The sequence below is a fragment of the Schistocerca nitens genome, chromosome 12 (assembly GCF_023898315.1).
Source record: "Schistocerca nitens isolate TAMUIC-IGC-003100 chromosome 12, iqSchNite1.1, whole genome shotgun sequence".
NCBI lineage: Eukaryota > Metazoa > Arthropoda > Insecta > Orthoptera > Acrididae > Schistocerca > Schistocerca nitens.
The window spans coordinates 97,949,807-97,975,690 of NC_064625.1; the positions used below are offsets into that span (position 1 = coordinate 97,949,807).

The 25,884-nt window shown below is 42.3% G+C and overlaps 1 protein-coding gene across 1 annotated transcript in view; it reads left to right on the forward strand.

Annotated features, from left to right (window-relative positions):
• LOC126215017 (probable cytochrome P450 304a1) overlaps positions 1-22,989 on the forward strand; it is a 93,638-nt gene extending 70,649 nt beyond the window's left edge. The window contains exons 6-9 of the mRNA XM_049941640.1: positions 6,164-6,344; positions 16,698-16,815; positions 21,280-21,421; positions 22,679-22,989. Of these exons, the coding sequence (XP_049797597.1) occupies positions 6,164-6,344; positions 16,698-16,815; positions 21,280-21,421; positions 22,679-22,851 (614 nt within the window). The 3' untranslated portion in view covers positions 22,852-22,989. The remainder of the gene's footprint in view (positions 1-6,163; positions 6,345-16,697; positions 16,816-21,279; positions 21,422-22,678) is intronic.
• The last annotated feature ends 2,895 nt before the right edge of the window (positions 22,990-25,884 follow it).

Consider the following 25,884-nt stretch of genomic DNA (forward strand, 5'->3'; position numbering starts at 1 on the left):
GACTCGAACCTCCGACCGGGGCGGGGGGGGGGGGGGGGGCGGCGAACCGAGGCAAGGCGCCTCTAACCGCGTGGGAGCATTCCGCGCGCAACGCCACTGGACAGAGGATGACTGCAACCGAGTTCAAATGGTTCAAATGGCTCTGAGCACTGTGGGACTTAACTTCTGAGGTCATGAGTCCCCTAGAACTTAGAACTACTTAAACCTAACTAACCTAAGGACATCACACACATCCATGCCCGAGGCAGGATTCGAACCTGTGACCGAAGCGGTCGCGAGGTTCCAGACTGAAGCGCCTAGAACCGCTCGGCCACACCTGCCGGCCATCCTCGAATCCCAGAATGGATGGACTGTGTATATACACGACTAAGTTCGTACAGAACACAGACCGTCTGTGCGCGAGTCTTACTCACACCCACCTGGCCAACTTCTTATTATTGAGCGAAGGACACGCAATATGTAGTAACCAGAAAATGCATGTAATCAATTTACTGTGAAATACTGTATTAATAGTTTTGAACGTTAGCAGTACACAGCATGTTTAAACACTTGCAAAACATTCAAAAAGTTGAACGTAGAACACTAACATACGAGGGTGAGTCAAATGAAAACCTTAAATATTTTTTAAAAATATTATTTATTGTGTAGAAGTGGTACAAAGCTGTATCACTTTTCAACATAATCTCCCCCACACTCAATGCGAGTCCTCCAGCGCTTACAAAGTGCATAAATTCCTTTAGAAAAAAATTCTTTAGGTAGTCCGCGCAACCACTCATGCGCCGTGTGGCGTACCTCTTCATCAGAACGGAACTTCTTTCCTCCCATTGCGTCTTTGAATGGTCCAAACATATGGAAATCAAAATGCAGGTCTGTGATTGTTGCAACTGTTGTACGGGCAGTGTGGGGCCTTGCATTGTCATGTTGCAAAACGACACCTGCTGACAGCAATCCACGTCGCTTTGATTTGATTGCAGGCCGCAGATGATTTTTTAGGAGATCTGTGTATGATGCACTGGTGACAGTGGTCCCTCTGGGCATGTAATGCTCCAAATTGACGCTTTTTTCGTCCCAAAAGAGTGTCAGCTAAGCCTTCCCTACTGATGGTTCTGTTCCAAACTTCTTTGGTTTTGGCGATGAGGAATGACATCATTCCTTGCTCGCTCTCTTCGTTTCCGGTTGGTGGAAGTGAACCCAGGTTTCGTCCCCAGTAACGATTCTTGCAAGGAAGCCATTACCTTCTCGTTCAAAGTGCCGAAGAAGTTCTTCAGAAGCATCAACATGTCGTTCTCTCATTTCAGGAGTCAGCTGCCGTGGCACCCATCTTGCAGACACTTTGTGAAACTGGAGCACATTGTGCACAATGCACAATATGATGACCCATGACTAATCAGTAAACATGCTGCAGTGTCATTCAGTGTCACTCGGCGGTTTTCCTTCACTATGGCTTCAACTGCTGCAATGTTCTGTGGAGTCACAACTCGTTGTGCCTGACCTGGACGAGGAGCATCTTCGACTGACGTCACACCATTTTCGAACTTCCTACTCTATTCGTAGACTTGCAGCTGTGACAAACATGCATCACTGTACTGAACCTTCATTCGTCGATGAATTTCAATAGGTTTCACACCTTCACTACGCAAAAACCGAGTAACAGAACGCTGTTCTTCCCTGGTGCAAGTCGCAAGTGGGGTGGCCATCTTTGTACTGATACTGCCCCGGCCCTATGCTGCCACCTACAGGCCATTCTGTACATTGTTTGTAGCAAGGCCATTCTGCACATTGTTTGTAGCACGCTTACCAACTTAGAGGATAACAGCGCGAAATTTCAATTTGTTATTTCTTGTGTACATAGTTCTGCGTAGTCAGTGCGTACACAACTTTCCCACTAGAGCGCGCCCCGCTTAGCACAACAGCGCAGGCACAGCGCTCGTCCGTCTCCGCACTACGAGATGGCGCTGCCATAGAGACGGACCAAATTCTGCTTCCGCCGATCCGCGTATTAATATGTAACACAGCCAATGAGATTGCTGCTAACGTAGAACCCCTTCTCCTCGTGGATCACACTCTTACAGTGATACTTGAACGCGCGAGGTATTATAACGAGTGTACAGACTTCCGATTAGTCAGTCTGCATTTGTCTGCACCAGTCTGTACGAGTTCTACATTAGTCTGTACCAGTATATAGTCAAGTTTCAGTCTGCGCCTAATAAGATTACCATATTCCTGTACATAGCCACGAAGATAAATGTATGGACACTTTTGTCAAGTATCAGAGATATATGTGAGAATAAGATTAACGTACCAATACCAAAGGAACTTCAGATTGTCAATTGTAAATAGCATTCAGAACCAAGTTAAGTAATTTTTATGCTTTATATTATTTTAATAAATGTGTGTGAAAATTAATCAAGTTCTGTTTAAAGTTGGTACCGTCAATCTGCTACTCTAAGCGTGCAACTGGCGTTTCTATTGTCTGACCTAACGGCAGAAGATAAACACGCCACGATAAGACCACGAGACATAATGCTGACACTCGCCTCCTTCATTAGAGCGACAAGTCAAATAATCTGATTGTGTGTGTACTGAAGGTCTTACAGTACGCACACCACATTATTACAAATTTAAGGTTTTCATTTGACTCACCCTCGTATGTTTCCATCCTGATACTAATCTCTGACTAAATCGTATTTCTTTTTCTTTAATCAACGGTTTCGACTCATTCTTAACAATAAATAAATATATATAGTGACAGCTGTAATTATAGCTGCAACTTATGCATCTCGCCTCGACTGAATCGTTATTGACATATGTTAGCCATGGATATTTCTTTTCCAATTATTCTATATAAACACGTACCATTTAACTCAAAATGGTTAAAATGGCTCTGAGCACTATGGGACTTAACATCTGAGGTCATCAGTCCCCTCGAACTTACAACTATTTAAACCTAACTAACCTAAGGACATCACACACATCCATGCCCGAGGCAGGATTCGAACCTGCGACCGTAGCAGTCGCGCGGTTCCGGACTGAAACGCCTAGAACCGCTCGGCCACCGCGGCCGGCTGTCATAGTCGGCGCACGAGCGATGGGGCACGGCATCTCCGAGGTAGCGATGAAGTGGGGATTTTCCCGTACCACCATTTCTCGTGTGTACCGTGAATATCAGGAATTAGATGAAACATCGCATCTGCGACATCACTCCAGCCAGAAAAAGAACCATCAAGAATGGGAATGACGACGATTGAAGAGAATCGTTCAATGTGACAGAAGTGCAACCCTTCCGCAGATTGCTAGATTGCTGCAGATTTCAATACAGGGCAATCAAAAAGCGTCAACGTGCGAACCATCCAACAAAATATCACCGATATGCTATTCCGGAACCGAAGGCTCATTCGTGTATCCTAGATGGCTGCATGCACGACACAAAGCTTTAAGTCTCGCTTGGGCCCGTCAGCACCGACATTGGACTGTTGGAAACATGTTGCCTGGTCGGAGAAGTTTCGTTTCATATTGTATCGATCAGATGGACGTGTAAGGGTATGGAGACAACTTCATGAATCCAAGGATCCTGCTGGTCAGCGGGGGACTATTCAAGCTGGTGGAGGCTCCGTAATGGTGTGGGGCGTGTGCGGTTGGAGTGATATGGGACCCCTGATACGACTCTGACAGCAGACACGTACGTAAGCATCCTGTCTGATCACGTGCATCCATTCATGTCTATTGTGCATTCCGACGGACTTGGGCAGTTCCAGCAGAACAATACGACAACCCACGCGTCGAGAATTGCTATAGAGTGGCTCCAGTAACACTCTTCTGAGTTTAAACACTTTCGCTCGCCACTAAACTTCCCAGACATTGAGCATATCTGGGATGCCTTGCAATGTGCTGTTCCGAAGAGATCTCCACCCCATCGTACTCTTACGGATTTATGAACAACCCTGCAGGATTCATTGTCTCAGTTCCCTCCAGCACTACTTCAGACATTAGTCGAGTCCATACTGCTTCATAGTGAGGCTCTTCTGCGTGCTCTTGGGGGCCATACACAATATTAGGCAAGTGTAACAGTTTCTTTGGCTCTTCAGTGTATGATGATTAAAGTAGAATGTATTATAAAGATTAGTTAAGCGATTCTAATTATGACGTTGTGATTAATTTTTGTTTTTGAATAACAGTAATATGTTACAGTGTACTTGAACTGTGGTTTATCCACAGAATTCCATTATCTGTGGTTATCAAGTCCCCAGCTATCAGAGATAATCTAGACTCTACTGTATTTGGAAATAAGAAGCCTAACATTTATTTCGTCTTTCGTTTTCTAAACAGAGGGAAATGTAAATAACATCGAAAATTACAGAACGTACATGTATTGCATTCATAAGAATGTCCAGCAATGCAAAGACTTCTAATTTTCGTCTTTTGAGTCGGATGTCATAGTATCTGTTGAAGGCTTATAGTGTTGTGTGTCATTAACTGATATTTATTTATAAGAATGTACTGTTGTTTGAAATGGCAACTGCAGATTATAATACAAAACAGCTAAATACGCCAAAATAAATATGGTGTCAGCTGCATCGAGTCAAGGATACGAGGTGCGGCTAGAAAAAAACCGGACTGATGCTGGAAAAAATATTTATTTACAATTATTTACAATTTCATGTTATCTCCTTCAATGTACTCTCCTCCTCGGTCTCTACACCGCTCCATACGAATTTTCCACTGTTCATAGCAATGCTGCAGATCATTTTCGGTAAGTCCATACATTACTTCCGTCGCTTTTTCTTTTACTGCTTCAACAGTCTCAAATCTAGTTCCTTTCAAAGCTGACTTGACTTTAGGGAAAAGAAAAAAGTCACAGGGGGCCAAATCAGGTGAGTAGGGTGGATGATCTAAGATGGGAATGTTGTGTTTTGCCAAAAACTTCTTCACTGACAACGCACTGTGAGCTGGGGCATTGTCTCGGTGAAGGATCCATGACTTTTTTCTCCACAAATCGTTCCGTTTTCTCCGTACTCGCTCACGTAGGGTAGCCAGGACGCTAATGTAGTAATGCTGATCCACTGTTTGTCCCTCTGGTACCCAATCAATGTGCACAATCCCTTTGATGTCAAAAAAAAAACAATCATCTTTGCCTTGAATTTCGATTTTGACATTCGTGCTTTTTTTTGTCGTGGAGAACCAGGAGTTTTCCAATGCATCGATTGGCGTTTAGTTTCGGGATCGTAAGTAAAAAACCACGATTCATCGCAAGTAATAACATTTTGTAAGAAGGTGGGATCACTTTCAATGTTTTCCAGGATGTCAGAACAAATCATTCTTCGGCGTTCCTTCTGTTCAATTGTGAGACACTTTGGAACCATTTTTGAACACACTTTGTTCATCATACAATGTAAACTTTCACGGCCGGTATTGTCTTTACTTAAAACTTCCGGGCTGATAGGCCGTGGTCGAAGTATAAAACTGTCTGCTGCAGTTCGCCGCTTTACCTCCGAAGATGTCTCCCGCAGTCGGAGACGAAACGTTAGGAGACAGTTTTATACTTCGACCACGGCCTATCAGCCCGGAAGTTTTAAGTAAAGACACTTTGTTCATGTTGAAACTTTCATGAAGAATCTGCCTAACACTTTCCTTGTCAACTCCTGTTAACTCAGACACTGCTCTGATTGTTAAACGGCGATCTTGTCGAACAAGTTTACCGATTTTTTCAATGTTTGCATCAGTTTTTGCTGACAATGGTCTGCCAGTGCGAGTGTCATCACTGGTGTCTTCGCGGCCATCTTTAAATCGTTTAAACCACTCAAACACTTGTGTTCGCGATAAACAATCATCGCCGTACACTTGTTGTAACATTACAAACGTTTCACTTGCAGATTTTCCTAGTTTGAAACAAAATTTGATGTTAACACGCTGTTCTTTCTGTACACTCAACATTTTCCGACACACAGACAAAACGTCAACTACTTGAAACAGACGCCACGGGCAGACTGAGTGCAGGAGGCAGATGAAACTCGAGCAGTAGGCGGAGCGAGAGTCACGTGACAGGCCACGCGACTTTCAGCCTTATTGCATTCGTTTTATTGTTTCACCAGTACTAGTCCGGTTTTTTTCTAGCCACACCTCGTATGGTGCCGTTAACGTATACCCGTGTGGCGGGCTGTTGCAGTGGAGCAGCTGTCCCTGATCCTGCTGGACTTCTTCTTCCCGGCGGCCTCCGCACTGTCGGCCACCCTCACCTGGACGCTGATCTACATGGTCCACCACCCGGAGGTGCGGAAAAGGGTGCAGGAGGAGCTGGACGCAGTCGTGGGCCGCGGGAGGCTCCCCACGCTGGATGACCGTCCCAAGTGAGTGAGGTTGAGCACTTTGTATTCACGAGAGTCAACCCATAATCAAACAATTGGACATACACTTTTGATTCAAGAGATTGATCATTGCCACTGAAACACTGTACACTAAGTGATCTGGACACTTGGCTGAAAGGGATTTACAAGTTCGTGGCGCCCTCAATCGGTAATGCTGGAATTCAATATGGTGCTGGCCCACCCTTAGCCTTGACGACAGCTTCCACTCTCGCAGAAATGCGTTCAATCAGGTGTTGGGTGGTTCCTTGGGGAATGGCAGCCCGTCCTTCAAAGAGTGCTACACTGAGGAGAGGTATTGATGTCGGTCGGTGAGGCCTGGCACGAAGTCGGCGCTCCAAAACATCCCAAAAGTGTTCTACAGGATTCATGTCAGGACTCTGTGCACGCCAGTCCATTACAGGGATGTTATTGTCCTGTAACCACTCCGCCACAGGCCGTGCATTATGAACAGGTGCTCGATCGTGTTGAAAGATTCAATCGCCAACCCCGAATTCTCTTCAGTGGGAAGCAAGAATGTGCTTAAAACATCAATGTAGGCCTGAGCTGTGATCGTGCCACCCAAAACAACAAGGGGTGGAAGCCCCCTCCATCAAAAACACGACCACACCGTAACACCACCGCCTGCGAATTTTACTGTTGGTACTACACACGCTGGCAGATGACGTTCACCTGGCATTCGCCGTACCCACACCCTGCCATCGGATCGCCACATTGTGTACCGTGATCCGTCACTCCACACAACGTTTTTTCCACTGTTCAGTCGTCCAATGTTTACGCTCCTCACACCATGCGTGGCGTCGTTTGGCGTTTACTGGCGTGATGTGTGGTCCATGAGCAGCCGCTCGACCATGAAATATAAGTTTTCTCACCTCCCGCCTAACTGTCATAGTACTTGCAATGGATCCTGATGCAGTTTGGAATTCCTGTGTGATGGTCTGGCTAGATGTCTGCCTATTACACATTACGACCCTTTTCAACTGTCGGCGGTCTCTGTCAGCCAACAAACGAGGTCGGCCTGTACGCTTTTGTGCTGTAAGTGTCCCTTCACGTTTCCACTTCACTATCACATCGGAAACAGTGGGCCCAGGGATTATTTATTTATTTATTTATTTATTTATTTAACAGTACAGAGTAACACACCACCTTGAAATGTAGGGTGGGTTGTGTAATTCTGAATCTAATAGCAAAGACTTCTCATTGTTACAGGCTTATTGGTATATAGTTGTTAATGCTTTTTTTTAAATAATTTAAAGAACATAATATATAAAGATTAATGCTTAACAATTGTTAAAATGGTTCTATATAATTTGTTACTACATAGTTGATGACAATACAATTTATACAATCCAAATGTCAAAGAAAAAAAAATGTAACACAATGAGCGTGGTTAAGAATAATTTCTAAAATATAGAGGGAAGTGATATGCTGTATTTGGATGAGTAATACAGTCTAAGTAGCATGTTGGTTAGAAATGGCCTATTTCTATTTCAGATGTGAAGGTCTAGGTACAAGCTGGAGCTATTCTCATCTGAAATGGTTTGCGCTAATGTATGTTTACACAGATTATACAGATTAAATGCTGATTGAGCCTAGGGATGTTTAGTAATGTGGAAATCTCGCGTACAGACGTATGGCACAAGTGGCACCCAATCACTTGGCCATGTTCGAAGTCTGTGAGTTCCGCAGAGCACCCCATTCTGCTCTCTCATGATGTCTAATGACTACAGAGATCGCTGATATGGAGTACCTAGCAGTAGGTGGCAGCACACTGCACCTAATATGAAAAAAGTATGTCATTGGGGGTGTCCAGATACTTCTGATCACACAGTGTACGCAATCCGGTGGTGTTGCAGGCATTAGACACAGTAAAGAAAGTGCGGGGGTGATTAAAAAAATAACTTCAAGAGTTCCACAAAATTTCGAAAAGTTGTGTGGTGGAGTTGGTAGGGGGCAGCAGTGTTCTTTGAGGTTCAGCAAGTAGACTGGCAGGTGTCACAGTGATGCTACGACCAGAAGGCAGTAGCGTCCATGGCAAGATGGCCGCCCTGCTGTTAACATGCACCACGATTGAGCAGCGATCTGTGATGCGTTTTTTGTGCCGTGAATGTGTCAAACCAGTAGAAATTCATCGCAGAACAGTGATTCGTGTCTGTCGTTGCACCAAGTGTACGAGTAGTGTAGGAAGTTTAAAAGCAATGTAACTTCTGAGGATGATGTTCTAAGGCCAGGGCAGGCTCACTGAGTAGTGACAGACGAGAACACTGCGTAAGTGGAGGAGCTTATAAAGGAGAACAGACGCAAAACTCTGAATGGAATAGTCACAAGCTTGAAGATTAGTACCGGTTCAGGACAGAATACTGATCACAATGTATTGCACTTCAATAAGGTGTCTGCGAGATGGATGCCATGTCAGTTGACTGCCTAGTTGGAGGACCATTGCATCGACACCTGTGAAGAACTTTCCATGTTGATGGTCTTGCGTTTCTGGAAAAAGCTGTTACGGGCACTGAGATTATCACCAGCTACAAACAAAAAGGTCAAGCAAGGAATGGTACCACAGCTCATCGCTGAAACCAGAAAATTTCCACACTCAGCCATCTGCTGGGATGCAAATGAAGCAATTTTGGGGCATAACACAGACAGGGAAGTGACAGCAACCAGTAATTCTTATTCACACGTGTTGAAAAATCAACTTTCCCCTGCAATCATGAGTAAACGACAATGACTTCTGACTTCAAGGGTTTTGAAACTTCCTGGCAGATTAAAACTGTGTGCCCGACCGAGACTCGAACTCGGGATCTTTGCCTTTCGCGGGCAAGTGCTCTACCAACTGAGCTACCGAAGCACGACTCACGCCCGGTACTCACAGCTTTACTTCTGCCAGGTAGGAGACGAGTTACTGGCAGAAGTAAAGCTGTGAGTACCGGGCGTGAGTCGTGCTTCGGTAGCTCAGTTGGTAGAGCACTTGTCCGCGAAAGGCAAAGGTCCCGAGTTCGAGTCTCGGTCGGGCACACAGTTTTAATCTGCCAGGAAGTTTCATATCAGCGCACACTCCGCTGCAGAGTGAAAATCTCATTCAAGGGTTTTGTCACAGCATGACAACGCCCGACCACTTACTGCCTGTAAGACAGCTGAAACTACTCAGGAAATTAAATTTTAATATCTTGTACATCCTCCTCATTTATCAGATATCGCTTTTACTGACTATCTTCTATTCGGTGCACTTAAAGAAGTAATGGAAGGCAGGCGTTTCAGAAGTGACAAAGCACGACTGGTTACATACTATACCAAAAGAATTCTTTCATCAAGGTATCTAACAAGTTCCGAAGCTGTATGTGCATTCAGTGTCAGGGAGTGCCGGCCCCTGTGGCCGAGCGGTTCTAGGCGCTTGAGTCTGACCCCGCGTGGCCGCTACGGTCGCAGGTTCGAATCCTGCCTCGGGCATGGATGTGGGTGATGTCCTTAGGTTAGTTAGGTTTAAGTAGTTGTAAGTTCAAGGGGACTGATGACTTCAACAGTTAAGTCCCATAGTGCTCAGAGCCATTTTAACCATTTTTTTGTCAGGGAGAGCAAGTCGAAAAATGACATGTAAGTTTTTCATTCACTGTTGCAATTACAAATATTATACCACTTTCAAGGTTTTCATTTGAATCACCATTGAACACTCGGTGTGGCCGGCCGCGGTGGTCTAACGGTTCTAGGCGCTCAGTCTGGAGCCGCGCGACTGCTACGGTCGCAGGTTCGAATCCTGCCTCGGGCATGGATCTGTGTGATGTCCTTAGGTTAGTTAGGTTTAAGTAGTTCTAAGTTCTAGGGGACTGATGACCATAGATGTTAAGTCCCATAGTGCTCAGAGCCATTGTTTGAACACTCGGTGGCCTGCGTTACCATCGAAAAGTGGCTGAAATTTTGGTGGTGGTTGTAGGATATTTTGAATAATGAAATCCACACCATTACTTCAAGCTCAGGCAACTTAAATACTATGTTATCTGAACTATTCTTTATGGCCACTTCAGGTCTCATATACTGAAATTCGATACAGATAAACAGGCAGCAACAGACGACGCTCGATAATCCATAAATATTATAAAAATGGATGTACGTACGTATGTGTGTATCTTCCACGCCTCCTCCTAAACCACTGGCCTGTTTTCAACCAAACTCGTTACACATACCACTGTCAGGTAACGATCGCTGTTTGGGTAAGTATCACCCACCTATCCTAGCTCAGGCGATATGAAAACAAACACCGAGATGCATGAAAAGCTACCCCATCATGCATAGGGTTTAAATTTATTACTTCTTTGCTATTCATTCACAACATATTTCACTGACGGGATCTACAAAAATAGTTCAAATGGCTTTGAGCACTATGGGACTTAACAGCTGAGGTCATCAGTTCCCTAGATCTTAGAACTGCTTAAACCTAACTAACCTAAGGACATCACACACATCCATGCCCGAGGCAGGATTCGAACCTGCGACCATAGCGGTCGCGCGGTTCCAGACTGTAGCGCCTAGAACCGCTCCGCCACCCCTGCCGGCAGGGGGATCTACATATTTCGCTGAATGCACCTACACAAATATATCGTTGTACAACACATAGTTGAAGAGATTACGATGTAAAACAATGGGATGCTTGAAAAAATGAAAAAATGCTACATCATCATGAAGGTCTAATAGTTTTTCTTTTTTTCTAAGAAAAAAAGCAGGTTGCAGCAGATGGACAGAGAGAGAGAGAGAGAGAGAGAAAGAGAGACAGAGACAGAGTGAGTGGGGAGATGCGGATGGACAGAGAGAGGAGAGAATAGCAGATGTAAAGAGAGTGGGACAGGAGCAGACGGACGGAGAGAGAGAGATACTAGAGGAGATAGAGAGTGAGGGTGAAGGAGGTGGATAAAGAGAGGGGGAGAAGACGATGGACAGAGAAGAAGGTGGTGGAGATGGAGACAGGGAGGGTTAGGGGGAGATGGACTAAAGAAATAAATACATCCTTGGCAATGCCAGGTATTCAGATAGCATTTCTATAAATGCAGTCCAAGTGTAGTAACTCAATATCGATACAGTAGTCCATAACTGTTCATGTAAGGAAAATTACTGACCAATAGAAGTCATAAAGCAAATCAACACATCTCATACCACGTACCCCAATGTTCTTCAACTCGAATAGAATTATCAATGTTAGCTAGAAGTATACAGTAAAGGCCCACATACAGAGGTGGATGAGTCTGCTGATCAATCCAACAAATGAGTCTGTCTCAACCCATTCACTTGTGTGTCGGGGGGGAGGGGGGGGGGAGGGAATGGACTCACTGTCGAGTCCATGAACAAGGTCCGTCGGTTCGACTGGCGACCTCTACCTGCTTGCCCCGACCGCTACCTACCAGTCCCTGTGTCCACACTGTCAGACAGGTCAGCAAGCGAGTCAGCGGACCAGTTGGGCTGTGAATGGACGCTTTTGGATTTTGTTCTCATCAGTTAACACTGTTGTTACAGATCATTGCTACAGATCGACACTGTCAGTGGTATCGCATATGCACTCTGAAGTAAAAAAGGAGTCACGCCCCAAAGGAATTGTCCAAATGGGCTCTAAATCAGTGGATGTTATGTTTATCTGTATGTGAATAAATGATTATAATTTCAGAAAAAATGGATGATTTATTCAAGAAAAAGAGCTTCACAAATTGAGCAGTCAATAACGCGTTCGTCCACCAATTGCCCTTATACAAGTAGTTACTCGGCATTGATTAACCAAGTTGTTTGATGTCCACCTAAGAGGTATTATGCTAAATTGCGTCCAGTTGGCGTGTTAGATCAAAGAAATGGTACACCTGTCTATCACTGCTGGTTGTCGGCCTGTATGGCGGGTGACAGTGCATTTTCTACCCCACCGCTGTCCGTCGCTGGTCATCGAGGTTGAATTTGAAGTGGGACTCAGCACTAAAGACAATTCTACTCCAGTCAATGAGGTTCCAGGCCGAAGATGTGTATGGAGACATCTTGAATAGCAATAGAATGTCAATCCGACACCTCGTTTCGTTTCTCTTCACGGCAAGCCATCCTGGGCTTACATTTCAGCAAGATAGTGCCCGCCCACACACGGCGAGAGTTTCTACTGCTTGTCTTCATGCTTGTCAAATCCTACCATGGCCAGCAAGGTCGCTGGGTCCCTTTCCATTCGTTTGGAGTATTATGGGCAGGGTCTCCCCAGCCAGCTCGTGATTTTGACGGTCTAACGCTCTAATTGGATAGGTTTTGGCACGTTATTCCTCAGGAGGATATCCAACAACTCTATGAATCAATGCCAAGCTGAATAATTGCTTGCCTAAGGGCCAGAGGTGCATCAATGCATTATTGACTTGCTCAATTTGTGAAGCTCTCTCTCTTGAATAAGTCATCCAATTTCTCTGAAGGTATTTTAAGCATTTGTTTGTCTGTACACTTGCATCACTTCTACCGATTTCCATCCCATTCGGTTAATGCTTTCGTGGTGTGTTGTTTATCTTATAGTGTATCTTCACGCTGAAAGTAATTATCACAAATGCCATTGAATAATTGATTAACAACTGGGAAGACAGGAAACACATCACGAACGCAGTACACCTTTTGGTTTTAACGTATCCACTGGTCCGGGGCGTAGAATATCTTCGACGTACTGCTGTGCTGTAAGGATGCTGCGGATGAAAACCAAAGGAGTCTTGCTATGAAAAGAAATGGCATCCCAGACCGTGGCTTCTGGATGTCAGGCCATACGGCGGGCAACGGTCAGGTTCGTGGCCCATCAGTGTCCGGGGCATCTCCAGGCTGTCTGCTGTTCATCAGGGCTCAGTTCGAAGTATGACTCATCATTCAAGACAATTATACGTCAGTCAGTGAGATTGCAGGCCAAATTTGCCCAGCATTCGAAGAGACTTAATCGACATGTCCCCTATTTACTATCCTTGTCAGCTGTGCAGTGAAATTGCACTGCAGCATTACACATACATCGATTGGCCGCCAAAGTTTACAATTTTGCATTCTCCATCGATACCTTATGAATATTTGTGACCCATCTGCGCAACTTCTTCATGATGCGTATTTTTTTATTTTTTTATCTCAGATTGTATTTAACGCATTACAACTCATTTGTAAATCAGTCAGAAGTGAACCTGTTTTACACAAGCGCATTTGATTCTCTGAAGAATCTTGTGTTTCTGGTTATTTCGAAGCTCTTCTTTAGGGGAAAGTGGAGTAAAGTGGACGCAATGAGAAACTGAGTTTTCACTAAACCATAGTTATTGGTAGAACATTGCAACTTACACATTTTAAATCTGCATGTCATATCAAATATTTTCAACTGATAGAGAAAATAATACACAGGAACCATACGCATTTTTGTAAAGACTTACAAAGTAGCTGCTTTTTCCTAGCAAGGGGATTATGTCGTCAGTGCCATCACAGCAGGACCCCATGTTTAATTATTCTGAATTACAAACATATTTCCTATGCATCTTGTTGTCCTGGTATCTAAATCAATAACAAGTGCCTGCAGCGGGCCATTTACTATCTGAGTTTTGCACTAGGCCAAATATAATAGAACAGTGACAGCTTTAAATAATATAAATTAATTCAATATCATAACAAATGGGTAGAGTGATGGATGATAGCTTTATGTATGAAAGAGTTTAGAAGTCGATCTGATCTGTAGTATTACACATTATATCTGCAAGTAAGTAACTCTAATGCAGGTAAACACTTTGGTCACTTTTCCTGAATAGTTGTGTGGCCACTTATCCCCACTGGACACCATGCTGGCATTAATGGTTCACAGATGGAACTATGAGATCAAAAAAACAACAAGAAGGAACTACACTCCTGGAAATTGAAATAAGAACACCGTGAATTCATTGTCCCAGGAAGGGGAAACTTTATTGACACATTCCTGGGGTCAGATACATCACATGATCACACTGACAGAACCACAGGCACATAGACACAGGCAACAGAGCATGCACAATGTCGGCACTAGTACAGTGTATATCCACCTTTCGCAGCAATGCAGGCTGCTATTCTCCCATGGAGACGATCGTAGAGATGCTGGATGTAGTCCTGTGGAACGGCTTGCCATGCCATTTCCACCTGGCGCCTCAGTTGGACCAGCGTTCGTGCTGGACGTGCAGACCGCGTGAGACGACACTTCATCCAGTCCCAAACATGCTCAATGGGGGACAGATCCGGAGATCTTGCTGGCCAGGGTAGTTGACTTACACCTTCTAGAGCACGTTGGGTGGCACGGGATACATGCGGACGTGCATTGTCCTGTTGGAACAGCAAGTTCCCTTGCCGGTCTAGGAATGGTAGAACGATGGGTTCGATGACGGTTTGGATGTACCGTGCACTATTCAGTGTCCCCTCGACGATCACCAGTGGTGTACGGCCAGTGTAGGAGATCGCTCCCCACACCATGATGCCGGGTGTTGGCCCTGTGTGCCTCGGTCGTATGCAGTCCTGATTGTGGCGTTCACCTGCACGGCGCCAAACACGCATACGACCATCATTGGCACCAAGGCAGAAGCGACTCTCATCGCTGAAGACGACACGTCTCCATTCGTCCCTCCATTCACGCCTGTCGCGACACCACTGGAGGCGGGCTGCACGATGTTGGGGCGTGAGCGGAAGACGGCCTAACGGTGTGCGGGACCGTAGCCCAGCTTCATGGAGACGGTTGCGAATGGTCCTCGCCGATACCCCAGGAGCAACAGTGTCCCTAATTTGCTGGGAAGTGGCGGTGCGGTCCCCTACGGCACTGCGTAGGATCCAACGGTCTTGGCGTGCATCCGTGCGTCGCTGCGGTCCGGTCCCAGGTCGACGGGCACGTGCACCTTCCGCCGACCACTGGCGACAACATCGATGTACTGTGGAGACCTCACGCCCCACGTGTTGAGCAATTCGGCGGTACGTCCACCCGGCCTCCCGCATGCCCACTATACGCCCTCGCTCAAAGTCTGTCAACTGCACATACGGTTCACGTCCACGCTGTCGCGGCATGCTACCAGTGTTATAGACTGCGATGGAGCTCCGTATGCCACGGCAAACTGGCTGACACTGACGGCGGCGGTGCACAAATGCTGCGCAGCTAGCGCCATTCGACGGCCAACACCGCGGTTCCTGGTGTGTCCGCTGTGCCGTGCGTGTGATCATTGCTTGTACAGCCCTCTCGCAGTGTCCGGAGCAAGTATGGTGGGTCTGACACACCGGTGTCAATGTGTTCTTTTTTCCATTTCCAGGAGTGTATATCTGGTGGGTGGGCAAAAGACATTGTTTTAACTCTGTGTAGTATCATTGCCACAGATACTACTACAATGCTGCGCCAAAACAAGGTTGGCAGCCCGTCGTCTGCCGAGCACAGCGCACTCTAGCGGGCTGTGCAGCTCGACGGAACTGGAGTGTGCCTCGTTCACTTCTTAGCTAGATTTCAGCCTAGACAGACGCACTTTCATAATTCTGTAATGTTTCCATTGATTCTCTGAGGAGAGCCCATCAGGCTTAGTCCCTGAGAATATGTTGTATTAGTTCATGGTATTCCATGTTTTGTGCTGCAGTCCTACAAACTACTGAAGATAAGTAATTTCCATTGTACTATGTGTTTCTTTAATAATAATCCTTCTCTCTAACTGTGTGCCGTACCGCATATTATTGCAACCCGGACTCCTTCAGCTCCTATCAACTCGGCCTCCTACTTATTTGCATTTAGTAACGAGCTGAAAACACCCACGCATTTTGTGCCTCTAACAGTGAGACACAATACTCCGATATTCCAGTTGCAAAAGAAGTGTTACTCTACTTATCACTGAACTAACTTGAATAATATAAATGACTTACTTTACGTCAGATGACTGGAAATCAGAGTAGTTTCTACTAAAGAACAACGGAACAAGCTTCCTCTGTCAAAGTCACTGACAACAATAACGGTGTATACCAGAACTACTTTGAGCACCTCTGAGCATGTAGCATCACTGTTAAGGGTGAAAAACATTCAATGGCCACAACCCTTTACATGTTATCTTATCCATGACTTAACCCCAGACCTTCAATTGAGTTCCATTTCTGCTCCTTTATCGTAGCTGTGACACTACTGCATTGCTCAAACTTTCCACAGACAAATATTCCTAGCCTTCCTTGTACACCCTACAGATCTAAATCTGGTATAATACGAATAGATCTCATACATTGTGGCAATACTCCAGTGATCTCAGTGAACTTGTTAGATTTCTTTAAGTTTACCATCAGTTACAAAATTTGAAATTCCTTTTAAATGATGTCACATGAAAACAAAAAGCTTCTTTCTTCCTGCAGTCTGCCCTACACAGAAGCGACGATACGGGAGGTGATGAGGATCCGGACCCTCACTCCCATCTCTATTCCCCATAAGGCCATGGAAGACACTACTCTACAGGGTTACAGTGTGCCCAAAGTAAGTCTTTCTTGTTTGTTTAATTTTGCAGAGAGTATGTTGAACAAAAAACTACATGTCAGCTGAAATTTTACAATTTTAGATAAATATAACAAAATGTACTTTAAAATCACACATGTGTATAATACTGAATATTTCTCAAAATTAATTCACTAATTTATGTGGTGAACTAATGAAATACTGAGATGGTACAGATCGGTTGCCTAAAACACAGTTCAGCTCTAACTGTAATATGTATTTGACTACCAATAATGGAAATTCCTCTATGGAGTAATCTATTGAAATACACCCTTCGTGTTCAAACATATCTCATAATTTAATATTGTACGTAACATTTCACAACTTATTCTATCTCGATTTGATATTTAATAACAGACTGCAATAGGGACTTGATGTGCAAAGCACAGTAAAGATCATTTTTTGATATGTTGGCATTGTTAAGCAGAGAGGCAAATTGTTCTTTTGTTAGCCTCAAGCAGGGCAGAAATTTTTTTAACACAAAACTACTGGAGTACAGCAAGTCGTCAGTCAAATCAGGTGGCAGTCTTCATTCTTATGTAATTAAGTATGTAAAGGGAATAAAAGTTCAGTGTGATTAATAAAAAAAATCGAGAGTGAAATTTTCACTCTGATATGAAACTAACTGACAGATTAAAACTGTGTGCTAGACCAAGACTCGAACTCAGGACCATTGCTTTTCATGGGAAAGTACTCTGCCCTACATGAGGCTAAAAAACAGTTTCCCTTTCTATTAATAGATTTTGCCTGCAGAAGGCAAAGGTCCCGAGTTCGAGTACAGTTTTAATCTGTCAGGAAGTTTCAAAAAATTTGAGGCTGTTTCAAAAACCTTAAGGTTGCCAATGACATTGCAGTTCTGTCAAAGAGGTCAAAGTACTTGAAAAAGCAGTTGAACTGAATGGATAGTGTCTTAAGAAAAGGTTATAAGATGAGCACCAATAAAAGTAAAACAAGGTTAATGGAATGGAGTCAAATTAAATAAAATGGCATTAAGAGAATTGGGTTAGAAAATGAGCCACTAAAAGTAGTAAATGAATTATGATGTTTAAGCTGCAAAATAATGCAAGACGACTAAAACAGAGGGAATATAAAGAACACATTAGTAATAGCAAGACAAGCATTTCTGTAAAAGAGAAATTTGTTGACTTCCAATACAAATTTAAGTTTTAGCGATATTTTTAGGTATTATGTGTGGAGTGTAGTTTGTACAGAAGTAAAATGTCTGTCTAAAGCAGTTCAGACAAGAAGATGAAGATATTGAAACGTGGTGCTACAGAATAATGCTGAAGGTTAGATGGGCAGATCACCTAACTAATGAAGAGGTACTGAATAGGACTGGGAAAAAAGAAATTTATGGCACAAATTGACTAAAAGAAGGGATCAGTTGACAGAATACATCCTGTGGCATCAAGGAACTATCAGTGTGGTAATAGAAGGAAGTGTGGAGAGCAAAATTGTAGAAGGAGACCAAGGCATGAATAGAGTAAGTATGTTCAAGTGCATACAGGTTGCATTAGTTATATAGAGATGAAGAGACTTGCATAGAGTAGACTAGTAAGGTGAGCTGCAGGAAACTAACCTTGAGGCTGAAAACCACAACAACAACAACAACAACGAAGTAGCATAATCCTAATGTAAGAAAGTATAATTACCTTTTCAAAGATACTCTTGATGTAAATTAGCCACACTCATTGTTGGAGTTAGTACTTTCATTTTTGAATTCTGAGTAATCAAATTGTGTATACAAATATTAATAATTAGGATAATATTTAAATGAATTCACCTATTCTGTATCCATTGATATTTTTGATTTATTCAGAGTCATTCTAATAAGAGGTCAGCTTCACAGATTAAATGCTATTGAAAATTTCTCGAGAACTATCTTTACAGACTGACTATACAGCTTATTACTCATTGCAGGCTAAACCGAGACTGACTTTACAAAACACTTCTAATTGAATGCTAAACACCTATTCTGAGGTTGACTATTACATTTGGTAACTATGAAGATAGCCTTTGGCACCATGTACCATGCCTAACTATGAAGACAGCTTGTGGCACTGTATACCATGCCTAGTTAAAAGTTGGCATAGGAAAGTCTGTACCAAAATTACAATATACAGAGTTACATATTCAGGAGCGACATAAAAGATAGAAAACTTTAGTAATACTTTTACACATTAGGTCATTAAGTTATTTTGAGTGATAAGTGCCATTACGTTCTAGAAATGGCTTTTACAGTAGGCTCTATTTTTATGAATGAATTCTGGGGGCACTCTTTTCTCCTCAAATTTCCAGAAACCCAAATTTTATATTTGAAATATTTCATTGACTAATATGTTTTGCAGTAAAATGTTGCATTGTTGCAAACAGACAGATTAGGGCTACAAAACAGTAACACTGAATTTTTGGAACAATTACATTCCTTAATAGTCAGACACTCTTGAATTCTTACTGCAACAATAATTTTGAATAAATATGTTTCTTAAATTACACAGGGCACACCAAAGAAAAGATTTTTTTCCTTTATAAAGAAGGAATTCAAAACTTTTAAATAGGATATATCAGTCCCAAAACAAAAAATTATTTCTGGGATCAGATTTTTACGTACACAAAGTTTATGTGAGTCTTCATTTATAAATATTTCCTTAACAATTTATTATCAACAATATGAATTAGGATAGATTGTTAATAGTCCCACAGAGGAATTGTTGAGCAGCAGACAGGCACATTTGAAAGTGCACTACGCTATTGGACAAAGTCCGCCATTAGATTTAGAGAAACACACATGTATTCATACATGCACAACTCACTTTCATATGATGACTGTCGTCTCAGAGACCACTCCACACCTCCTCTGTAAGGCTACTGCCCACCCCAATGGAGATCACTACTCCCTGAAGAGGAGCCTCAGTGCCTTGAGATGATGGTTGCCGTGTGTGTGTGTGTGTGTGCGCAAGTTGTGCATTACTAAATTTGACCAAGATCTTTCTCTGGTAGCTGAATCTACTTTTAAAAGTGTCTGTCTGCCAATCAATGTTTCTTTTATATGCTGTGTAGTAATCTATCCTCATTCATGCTGTTGTTACTCCATAACAGATTTTACATTGTTTCTAAACAAATTACTCATCATCAAACAATGGCAAATCCAGGTTGGAATGTAACAATATTATGGAGAAGGAAAGTTGCTACTCACCATATAGCGGAAATGCCGAGTCCCAGATAGGCACTTACAAACAGACTCACACAATTAAAGCTTTCGGCCACTGGCCTTCGTCAACAATAGACACACGTATGCACACACAAACACTCATGCAAACGCAACTCATACATACGACTGAAGACTTAGGCAACTGAAACCACAATGTGAGCAGCAGCACCAGTGCATGATGGGAGTGGCAACGGGGAAGCCGGTGGGGGAGGGGGGTAAGGAGGAGGCTGGGGCAGAGAGGGGGAGGGATAGTATGGTGGGGGTGGTGGATAGTGGAGTGCTTGCTGCAGGTTAGATGGAGGGCAAGGGAGTGGTGGGAAGGGGGAGCGGGGGAAGTAGTGGAAAAGGAGAGAAATAAAGAGACTGGGTGTGGAGGTGGAATGATGGTTGTGTAGTGCTGTAATGGGAACAGGGAAGGGGCTGGATGGGTGATGACAGTAAGCAATGAAGGATGGGGCCAGGAGGGTTATGGGAACATAGGATGCATAGCAAGGAAAGTTCCCACCTGCGCAATTCAGAAAATCTGGTGTTGGTGGGAAGGATCCATTTGGCACAGGCTGTGAAGCAATCACTGAAATGAAAGATATCATGTTTGGCAGTGTATTCAGCAACAGGTGGTCAACTCGTTTCTTGGCTACAGTTTGTCAGAGACCATTCATGCAGATAGACAGCTTGTTGGTTATCATGCCTACATACATTGCAGCACAGTGGTTGCAGCTCAGCTTGTAGACCACAGGTAGCCCTGCCTTTGATGAGACAGGTGATGTTAGTAACCGGACTGGAGTAGGTGGTGGTGGGAGGATGTATGGGAAAGATCTTGCTGTCAGGATTCTAATATCAGTTATATCATGAACAATGAAGGGCCAAATTTTTGTAGTACTGCACACATGGCTGCACCTTTTTTATATAAGAAACATTTGTGTATTTCAATATCAGAATAATGTACTTGTGGTCATCATGGGTTAGTTTACTTGCTGATCCAGTGCATTTTGTATAAATTGGTATATTGTTGTTTTTGGCCCTTTTTATGACATTCTTGGAACAACAGTCTTTTATAGTAACTAACATGACCCAAGGAATTACATTACAAGCTTGTGTGTATAGCAAGAGCCTGATGGTGCCTCACCTTCATTTGAGAGTGACTTTTATGTCAAAATACTAATTTCTCACTTGTATACAAGGTACACATTAATAAACAGTGTGAAGAAACTGAACATGTGATTTTCTTGTTGCAGGGTACCGTTGTGATAACCTGCTTATATAGCATGCACATGGACGGAGATCTATGGGGTGACCCGAAGACCTTCAGGCCTGAGAGGTTTTTGGACGGTGATGGAAAACTCAGCAAGAAAGACTTTACTTTGCCATTTGGGGCTGGTGTGTATACTGCTTCTTTAGTCCTACTTTTTTTTTAGATTTTTCAAGAATATGATACAGTACAACTGCTACCCATTGACGAAAGCAGCAGAGCAAGAAAGGTATTACAAGCTCTGTTTAAGAGAGAGTGATCACTCATTACCACTAAAGATGTTTATGTCACAACAAACTGGCCCAAATTAAATCTATAGACAAGCAAAGAACTAAAGTACACTGCCTCTGGTAAAAAATTATCCCATTGCAATCACTAATTGTGAACAATAACCTACAACTTTGTTCAGCATGTATTTAATCATAGTAAATAGTGGATGTCATATTAGTACAAACTTCAACACTAAGTTTGTTCATACCTCAAAATTCAGTATGACATTTCTCATATTTTGTTAAATCTCAAAGTTTTTTAGCATTCTGTACCTCAATTGGTAAAAACAGAACTCTTACAGAATCACTTCACTTCATTGTCCGTCTATCTGTCTGACTGTAAAAATCCTTTTCCTCAGGAACAGGTAAACATATTATGTTGAAATGTATGCCACATACTAAGGTCTATGGTCCTTTGCTGGTGTAAAAAATTGAAGCTTCTAAGTCAATGCAATCAAAACTTATGGCCATTTATGTCATATTTTCATACTTGAAAACTCACTTATCTAAACCTACGGTGTTCTTTCCGTTGAGCTAGAATCATAAAAATTGGCAAGAAGGTTTCACAGTGAAAGTAAAGGAAGAGATCTGGAAGTATTAATTTGTAATAATACCACACAAAAGAGAATATTTCTTTTGTCATTTGTTGTCTGACTCTGAGTGTCTGTACATCTATTAAGATGCCTTTCACTCAGGAATGGGTGGAGGTATCACATTGAAATTTATGACACACACTTAGGTCTATGGTCCATTTGTGGTGTAAAAAAAGTTCAGCTTCTAAGTTAACGCAGTCAAAAGAAAACAATGGACAAAAATATCATGTTCTGGTGCTCTTGGGCCTGTGGTTCACCTAACTAATAAATTATAACACTGAAGTTAATGTAACATTGATGCATTTTATGATAGTTGCAAGCATATGCATCACTCCTTAGAGATTCTGTATTGCAAAATGAGCTTTAGCTTTAGTTGTACTTTAAATTTAAGTTCTCGCCCGCAAAATCTGTCACAGTGACACCGCAACTTTTGATCTGTACCTTAGTGTATGTCATCTGAGACATGCTAGACATTCGCCCACAATGGAAGAAGAGTATGTCCACACGTCCCCTCATGTTGCAGGTAAGCGGCTGTGTGCAGGAGAGACTTTTGCCCGGCAGAACTTGTTCCTCACGTTCTCGACACTCATGCAGAACTTCTCAATCAAGTCAGATGGTGTGCCCCTGCCAGACAGCAACGTTCCTGGCATCATTGAGACGGCTCCTGCATTTTGGGCACAGTTCGAGCCTCGCTGAATGAACATTGTAAGTTACATAACCTGGCACTTAGCCTCAGTCCTCTCTCGGCCTCTTGCTGTTACCCTCCAGTTGTTAATGGATTTGATTAATGGATTTGACAAACATATGTTAAATAAAGTACATTGAATTGCAGTAGCTGATCGTTTATCTTTTTTTATTTATTTACAAACAATGTTGTCTGTCAGGTGATCAGCTATGTAACAAGCTAGGGTCTAAATACTGCAATCAGTTTAGCAAGTTACATAATAAGCATCACATCACAAAGTTCTCTAACGGCAAACAGACACATTAATTTACACGATCTGGATATGGATTCCACATTTTGATAGCTAAATAAAGACTGCGAACGTGACATTGGCATAATGACTACTGAACTACAATTTGCATGATGCTTACATTTTGATATCTAAATGTACTGACTGTGGCATGGTGTGACATGCCCATTTTTTGGATGAGAAATCACAAAATGGTAAAATTTATTTCTTATTATATGTTAAGTAATGACATAAAAACAGGAAAATTAAGAGTCAAAGACACAATAGACAATGACAAAAGATCAGCATAACCAGAAAATGGCAAATATAATAGTTACTATTTTGTAAGGTACACAGGAATTGTCAAAGCCCACCAAAAAGTTTTGAGGAAGTGAAATTGTCTAATTGGAATAATTAGCACACTAACAACTTATTTTAATAAAAGTAGGCATTTTTGGAATCAGAAAAATAAGGATTGCAAAGCCATGGTACTGAATTTGGGAAATAAGCATCAATTAAGATTAGAACTTTCTGGAGCATGATAATTTTTAATATGTGTAACTTTTAAACTTTAAGGTTTTTGGAAAAAATAAAACATCTATTGGAAAGAGGAGAACAGGGCTTGCCAAAGAACTATACCAACTTAGAAATAACAACTATTTGTTCACTGAAAATATTGCCTTCATGTGGTTTGCAAGTACAGTAATCACTAATATATCTTTAAAGAAAAAGTTTTCAGATGAACTAATATTATTGGTATTAATAATCGACATTTGAAAAACCAGGACCAAATGCAAATCAGAGCCCCAGAAGAAGTTGATGAACCAATGCTTGAAGATAAAAACAATAAAGCCCCAGAGAAAGTTCGAATACTAGCAGAATGTGGAAAATAAGAGATGTTAGTGAGGAGCAAGGAGAACGTTTTTAACTAGGACATTAAAGTGATGGAATAAAGCTACTAAGGCCGCTGGAACACCAACATGATGGGGGACTACTGTTGGTCACTTCACCAAGAAGTTCAGCAAGCAACTCATCATAGAAAAAGCTACAAAAAACGCTTCAAAGAAAGAAGAGAAAGAAAATACAAACCCAGCTGACAAATGAAACCTCTATTAACACATATAATTGTTTTAAGTAGCTTAATGTAAATACAAACCATGCTTATTTTGTAACAAAGCGTTTCATTAATTTCCCCATTTACTGTATAGGACAGGATTTTTATACTATATACTAACCATATTGCTTGAAAACTATGGGTGATACAAAAAGCTAAGGCTAGATTTGGATTCAGCTCATAAAAATCTATAAAGATCAGCTATGAAAGCAAAAAAGTTTTTCAAAAAAATTTTTTCTTTCGCCTGTGTTACACAAGAAAGGTGATAGAACTGATATAAAATAACTACAGACAGATTTCATAGGTGCCAGTTACTTACACAATCATTTCCAAATAATATTTGAAAAGTTGGAACCTCAAACGGACCATTTAATTAGCAAATATCGAGCTGTCTTAGAAAAGATAGATCCCGTTTGGAACAAAGTCTTTATCTCAAGATGGTCTTACAAAACCACAAAGGCAGGCAAATCGTGATCATCTTTGTATACTTAAAAAAAAATCATGTGATTCAATAAATATACGCCCATTGTTTAATATGATAGAAGAGTTAAAGTGGATAGAAAGACAAGGCAGTTGATTAAACAAACATTAACTGATACCAGCTCAAAGGTTAAACTCTAAGGTGAAATGTTTGAACCTTTCTTGTACTAGAAAAAGTAAGTAGGACATCATAAAAAAGGAGTAAAAGGAAACTAAAACTCATTTATGATGTTTATCTTGTACATATGAGCTAAAATTTCTTGTGAAAAAAAATAATACATGGAAGGTTCTCCTCAATACCTGGATAATAATAATTTTGTGTGGCCAAATGGCCTGGTGCAAGTCTCAGTTGGGCACTGCTTCAGTGAGTTGCATATCCCATGCCCTGCAGTTCTCAATCCTATGGCACAAGTCTAGAAAATCACAGCCTAACATGCTATAGAATTTCCAGTGTCTCTGGTTAAAGCCTTACACTACACTCAGAACCAGTGGGCCTTTCTAAGTCTTTCATCTTCTCAAAGAAGCTGTGAAGTTCAAAAATGGTTCAAATGGCTCTGAGCACTATGGGACTTAACATCTGTGGTCATCAGTCCCCTAGAACTTAGAACTACTTAAACCTAACTAACCTAAGGACATAACACACATCCATGCCCAAGGCAGGATTCGAACCTGCGACCGTAGCGGTCGCGCGGTTCCAGACTGTAGCGCCTGGAACCGCTCGACCACTCCGGCCGGCAGCTATGAAGTTTCTCCACTCTTCCTTTCATAGAAGTATAAAAAAAACAAGGATGAAGGATATAAAACTGTACTTCAGCTGGGAATAAGTGTGAAATTTGCATTAGACCTCAGATGGATGCTACAATATGGTTGTTTGATGAGAATATTTTTGAATAATATCCCAAAAGAATATCCAGACACTAATGCGCAAAACACACAGAGGAAGACATCATGATGCCTGAAGGAGCAAACCCAGGTGTGCATGTGTATATTGCTATTGTCTTTATTGTTTTCTAAATACCATAACACAAATTTTATTTTCACAGGGTGACTATTATGCGGAGATACTCAGGATTCTGTAGGATCCACCAATGCAGGAGTACACACTCATCTATTTGCTTTATACACAGGATACTGACACTTGCATGATGATGGGTGTGGGTGTTCAACACAAAGACTGCAACC